The sequence below is a fragment of the Asterias amurensis genome, chromosome 18, assembly GCF_032118995.1.
Source record: "Asterias amurensis chromosome 18, ASM3211899v1".
Classification (NCBI taxonomy): Eukaryota; Metazoa; Echinodermata; class Asteroidea; order Forcipulatida; family Asteriidae; genus Asterias; species Asterias amurensis.
This window is the reverse complement of record NC_092665.1, coordinates 14,020,635-14,027,011: the sequence shown is the minus strand read 5'-3', so window position 1 is coordinate 14,027,011 and position 6,377 is coordinate 14,020,635. Positions and strand designations below refer to the sequence as shown.

Here is a 6,377-nt window from a genome sequence, read left to right as displayed (position 1 = left end):
TGCCTGCCTGCCTGCCTGCCTGCCTGCCTGCCTGCCTGCCTGCCTGCCTGCCTGCCTGCCTGCCTGCCTGCCTGCCTGCCTGCCTGCCTGCCTGCCTGCCTGCCTGCCTGCCTGCCTGCCTGCCTGCCTGCCTGCCTGCCTGCCTGCCTGCCTGCCTGCCTGCCTGCCTGCCTGCCTGCCTGCCTGCCTGCCTGCCTGCCTGCCTGCCTGCCTGCCTGCCTGCCTGCCTGCCTGCCTGCCTGCCTGCCTGCCTGCCTGCCTGCCTGCCTGCCTGCCTGCCTGCCTGCCTGCCTGCCTGCCTGCCTGCCTGCCTGCCTGCCTGCCTGCCTGCCTGCCTGCCTGCCTGCCTGCCTGCCTGCCTGCCTGCCTGCCTGCCTGCCTGCCTGCCTGCCTGCCTGCCTGCCTGCCTGCCTGCCTGCCTGCCTGCCTGCCTGCCTGCCTGCCTGCCTGCCTGCCTGCCTGCCTGCCTGCCTGCCTGCCTGCCTGCCTGCCTGCCTGCCTGCCTGCCTGCCTGCCTGCCTGCCTGCCTGCCTGCCTGCCTGCCTGCCTGCCTGCCTGCCTGCCTGCCTGCCTGCCTGCCTGCCTGCCTGCCTGCCTGCCTGCCTGCCTGCCTGCCTGCCTGCCTGCCTGCCTGCCTGCCTGCCTGCCTGCCTGCCTGCCTGCCTGCCTGCCTGCCTGCCTGCCTGCCTGCCTGCCTGCCTGCCTGCCTGCCTGCCTGCCTGCCTGCCTGCCTGCCTGCCTGCCTGCCTGCCTGCCTGCCTGCCTGCCTGCCTGCCTGCCTGCCTGCCTGCCTGCCTGCCTGCCTGCCTGCCTGCCTGCCTGCCTGCCTGCCTGCCTGCCTGCCTGCCTGCCTGCCTGCCTGCCTGCCTGCCTGCCTGCCTGCCTGCCTGCCTGCCTGCCTGCCTGCCTGCCTGCCTGCCTGCCTGCCTGCCTGCCTGCCTGCCTGCCTGCCTGCCTGCCTGCCTGCCTGCCTGCCTGCCTGCCTGCCTGCCTGCCTGCCTGCCTGCCTGCCTGCCTGCCTGCCTGCCTGCCTGCCTGCCTGCCTGCCTGCCTGCCTGCCTGCCTGCCTGCCTGCCTGCCTGCCTGCCTGCCTGCCTGCCTGCCTGCCTGCCTGCCTGCCTGCCTGCCTGCCTGTCTGTCTGTCTGTCTGTCTGTCTGTCTGTCTGTCTGTCTGTCTGTCTGTCTGTCTGTCTGTCTGTCTGTCTGTCTGTCTGTCTGTCTGTCTGTCTGTCTGTCTGTCTGTCTGTCTGTCTGTCTGTCTGTCTGTCTGTCTGTCTGTCTGTCTGTCTGTCTGTCTGTCTGTCTGTCTGTCTGTCTGTCTGTCTGTCTGTCTGTCTGTCTGTCTGTCTGTCTGTCTGTCTGTCTGTCTGTCTGTCTGTCTGTCTGTCTGTCTGTCTGTCTGTCTGTCTGTCTGTCTGTCTGTCTGTCTGTCTGTCTGTCTGTCTGTCTGTCTGTCTGTCTGTCTGTCTGTCTGTCTGTCTGTCTGTCTGTCTGTCTGTCTGTCTGTCTGTCTGTCTGTCTGTCTGTCTGTCTGTCTGTCTGTCTGTCTGTCTGTCTGTCTGTCTGTCTGTCTGTCTGTCTGTCTGTCTGTCTGTCTGTCTGTCTGTCTGTCTGTCTGTCTGTCTGTCTGTCTGTCTGTCTGTCTGTCTGTCTGTCTGTCTGTCTGTCTGTCTGTCTGTCTGTCTGTCTGTCTGTCTGTCTGTCTGTCTGTCTGTCTGTCTGTCTGTCTGTCTGTCTGTCTGTCTGTCTGTCTGTCTGTCTGTCTGTCTGTCTGTCTGTCTGTCTGTCTGTCTGTCTGTCTGTCTGTCTGTCTGTCTGTCTGTCTGTCTGTCTGTCTGTCTGTCTGTCTGTCTGTCTGTCTGTCTGTCTGTCTGTCTGTCTGTCTGTCTGTCTGTCTGTCTGTCTGTCTGTCTGTCTGTCTGTCTGTCTGTCTGTCTGTCTGTCTGTCTGTCTGTCTGTCTGTCTGTCTGTCTGTCTGTCTGTCTGTCTGTCTGTCTGTCTGTCTGTCTGTCTGTCTGTCTGTCTGTCTGTCTGTCTGTCTGTCTGTCTGTCTGTCTGTCTGTCTGTCTGTCTGTCTGTCTGTCTGTCTGTCTGTCTGTCTGTCTGTCTGTTTGTTTGTTTGTTTGGTTGGTTTTTTTGTTTGTTTGCTCAGTAAACATGTATAAAGTTATGAGAAACAATCTACCTCGATATCTATATTACATACCAAACATCTTCGTTGAGACTGAATCTTCCCAGAAAGTAATCCGAGTATTCCAGCTGGCAGGTAAAACTAAAACAGCGTTAAAAAAAAAAAAAGTACACGTAATTTTATGTTAAACCATGGAGGAAGAAAATAAAGGCACTGTGATCGACTGGAAACGTTTAGTACTTATTCAAACATTAACAAAGCAACTTGATAACAAACAGAGGAAAGCTGCTGGAAAAAAAGGGCATCTACCCTCCCCAAACGATTTCTCATTGATATAAAACAGAAACTTACGCAAAGAGGGACCCATATTGAAACACCGACGAAAGCTATGAGACTCCTCAAAAAGATCTCAGCGATGCCGAAGCTAACATTCAGCACAGTATTCGCAATCTGTATCGAGTTTAGAGTAATCATTTGCCGAGAGTAGTCACGACGCGGTGGTGGTGACGTCATCAAAGATGGCGGCTGTTGCTGAGGGCCCGATGTACTAACGGCGAATCCGGGTTGTTGGTACGCACCATGCTGCTGGGTGGGTGGAAAGGCGGCCGGTGAACCGGTGACTTGGCCTGGGGTAACCTGCATGTTCTCCACCACAACGAAAGTGACCTGTGATCATGAGCAAGAGTCATCAGAATTTACCTTTAACATTGTCCCAGGTCTGAATGCGGCTGGCGCACTCTTGACTGGAACATAACCCATTTTAGGAGAGCCACGCTGTTATAGCACTGGACTCATTTGGTAATTATTGTCAAAGACCAGTTTCTCACTTGGTTTATTCCAACATTATGAATATAAACCCATCAAAATTTGGAATCAATTGGTCATCGAAGTTGCAAGAGAATAATGAAAGAAAAACACCCTTGTTACACAAATTAATTTGTATGCTTTCAGATGCTTAATTAATAAAAGGCTTCGGGCCTGAAGCCTTTAATATTTGAGTATGAAATACCTCTTTCTAAAAAAAACTACTTTTTTTTTTACTCCGGAGGGAGCCGTTTCTCAATGTTTTTTTACTTTCAACAGCTCCCCACTGCTCGATACTAACAATTGTTACCAAATTGTGTCCAGTGCCTTTAAGTAGCATAATAATAATAGAATATAATAATATCAAAATATGAGTGGGGGAATAACTTTTTTCTCAAAAACTGCTTTACTCGGAGGGAGCCGTTTCTCACAATGTTTTAATACTCGATCAATTTTATTTATATTTTAGTGTTGGTGAGATAATAATAATAATAATGTTCGGTTTGTACGCCATGTCTCAAAGCGCTTCCAACATTTCATTTCTTAAGCAATCTAAACACTCTCAGCTCCTCGGGGAGTGTAATACAGCCTGTGCCGGCAAATAATGTTTTATGTAGCGCACTAAGCAAACCAACCACAAGAACCATCTCTGCCCTCACCATGTACCCATTTACCCCTAGTCTATAGACCAGATTAAAAAAAAAAAAAAAAAAAAAAAAAACTTCGAGCGGCATTTTTGAGTAAAAGTTGGTAACATACCTGATTTAACTAATTTGGGGGTGCTGAATCCGAAAATGACGGATACCAAGGCTAATTTTTAGTCCTTCAACCTGAAAAACCAAATTTAAAACAATCCAGAAAACCTAGCAGACGACGGACTTCTCACGTGAAATATAGTCAGGTTCTGCTGTAGTTCCTTATAGATGTTGTCGGGATACCATACAGGGCAGGTACCCGGGTATAGGTCAGGTATCCGTAACAAAGTGTTCTGGATAGATCTGGCGCAATACAATTGCACTGGTAAAGGGATCAATAGCTACTTTCAGTGTCAGTTTGAAAGTATTTGAGTTGGTGGGTTTTTTTTTATTATAATAAAGAGATATTTATTATTTTAACATAATTTCTCTGTTGTTAAAGCCATTATACACTTTCGGAACAGAAACACAAATAAAAATTCACAGATTTACAAATAACTTACAGGGTTTAAAGAAGGTAATGGTGAAAGACTTCTCTTGAAATATTATTCCATTTTACCTTTTGAGAAAACATTAAAACAATTGTCATGACACGGCGAAACGTGCGGAAACAAGCGTGGGTTTTCCCGTTATTTTCTCTCGACTCCGATGACCAATTGAGCCTAAAATTTCACTGGTTTGTTATGTTATATATAAGTTGTAATACACGAAGTGTGGGCCTTTGATTAAACTGTTTACCGAAAGTGTCCAATGGCTACTCTTATATTAAGTAGGCATAGACTACTAATAAACTCGTAGGCCTACCAGGTGCAGTCTATACTCAACAATGATACAGTAAATTATGTTGTATATCAATTGTTCAGTTATCCCTGTTTTTGAACGGGTTAATTTTTAGTGTTCACAGTCGTGGCTTGAAATTATCTTACCAGTGAAAAAAATTGATATTAAAGGATTTTGAAGCAACTAATTTTTCGTTTACAATTCTACCCGTTTTAAAAAGTATGCTCCACAGTTTACGAACTAATTTAACTTTTGTAGGCTAACAATTTAAAATATAAATTTCAGTTTGTGTGTTTGTCTGTTTGTTTGTTTGTTTGCTTGCTTGCTTGCAGTATAACGCAGTTAGTCGTGTTTATACAAACACGGACAACTTTCACACAAGAAGACGATAATTAGATTCAGAAACAATGGACAACAAATTAATATGTATCCCCTCCATTGGTTAAACAATCCACCCTCTCCTTTTTAGCTGGGTGTGAAAAACAAGGGATAAACAAATATAAATCTTTATATATTATTACCGCTCAATCCACAATTATAGACTCCCATTTTATTTTTGTTTGTCAGCTAGGACGGTTCCCAGCAATGAATCATTCATAAAAGGTGTGCGTATCTTCGATATTAGCAATCATAGTTTGGAGTACAAACTGTGGCAAATTGTTTTGCTAAACAAAAAGGTTTAAGTCAAAAGACTGTTATAATTTTGGCTAAGTACACCAGACTATTATTACTTTGCATGCTTTTCCAGCAATATTTTATTAGGAAAACACCATGAGTTTAAACTTTTAAAAACAACTTCAAGAAAAGTCTTGAACCACCCAAAATGAAAATAGTAAGTTAAACATGAAACTAATCGTAAACATTTCTAATACCCAGTGAACTTCTTTGTAATGTGATACTGATAGTAAAGGATTTTTGATTTAGATGACTCTGTACATGTTTATAGTATAGGGTTTCAGTTATCAATGTGGATGCTGCAAACGATGACAAACTGATACGCAGATGCCTCCTTGCACTAAGCTGTTGTGATACCAATGCGCAAACGACAAGTAGCTGTTTCGATAACAATGGCCAACTCTTAATGAAATAATATGAATACAAAATCAACAATATTAGACTACATAAACTAAACTGTCCTTCAAAACCTTAACTATTTGCAACAAAAGTGAAATTTGAAGGAGGTGTGTAGTTTTTGGCACACGTAGCTTATGTGTATGTGTTTCAGTGTTGTTTCAGTACCATTTTGGTTTTTGTACCACAAGGATACCATCTCCGGTATACTTCTATCATAACAAAAAGAACAATTTTGAGAGTACTCATAAGTAACATCTTGCCCTTCCAAGTACCGCAAAACGGACCGAGAATGATCAATTCTTACCTAGCGATTTTAATCCAAAACCAACGTGAAATATTTTGATGTCAAACTCTCTGCCTGCTGCTATGGTATAGATTCCAGAGTGTGCGATGTCAGGCTGTGCCACACACAGAGTACTGAGTAATTGCCCCAGATTTGCTTCGTCAATACAGCGTAGTTACACATTAACCCTTTTTGCGTATTTTGTTATCGTTCTTGTTGTCATGAGATCTGGTAATGGACCGTTCCGGCTTTCCACTAAGCTCCGCCCACCGCACACTTGAGCCAAGACACGTATACGAGCGCTCCCAATGAAATTCTGCACGATTCTGCCGCGCGTGCCAAATTTACGTGCACGCATAACCGAGTTTGTCCGACCACAATCATTGCTGTGATTGGTCAAATGGGTTAACGCGCACAGTTTGATTGACAGGCCGGATCGGTCCATTGCAGAGTTTGGGTCTAAAGGTGAGATGACGTTTATTCCTAAAAATAACATCTATATGTATGACGTGTGACTATGACCAATAACACTATTTTCATTTTGATGGATATCAGGGCCCAATTTCATAGAGCTGCTATAAAGCACATCAAAAATTGCTTAGCAGGAAAT

General features: G+C 46.0%; 1 protein-coding gene across 1 annotated transcript in view; it reads right to left on the bottom strand.

Moving 5' to 3' along the window:
• LOC139950799 (uncharacterized) overlaps positions 1 to 5,925 on the bottom strand; it is a 17,477-nt gene extending 11,552 nt beyond the window's left edge. Inside the window, exons 1-3 of the mRNA XM_071949614.1 lie at positions 5,789 to 5,925; positions 2,483 to 2,797; positions 2,207 to 2,272 (exon numbers count right to left, since the gene is read on the bottom strand). Of these exons, the coding sequence (XP_071805715.1) occupies positions 2,207 to 2,272; positions 2,483 to 2,773 (357 nt within the window). The 5' untranslated portion in view covers positions 2,774 to 2,797; positions 5,789 to 5,925. The remainder of the gene's footprint in view (positions 1 to 2,206; positions 2,273 to 2,482; positions 2,798 to 5,788) is intronic.
• Between the last annotated feature and the right edge of the window lie 452 nt (positions 5,926 to 6,377).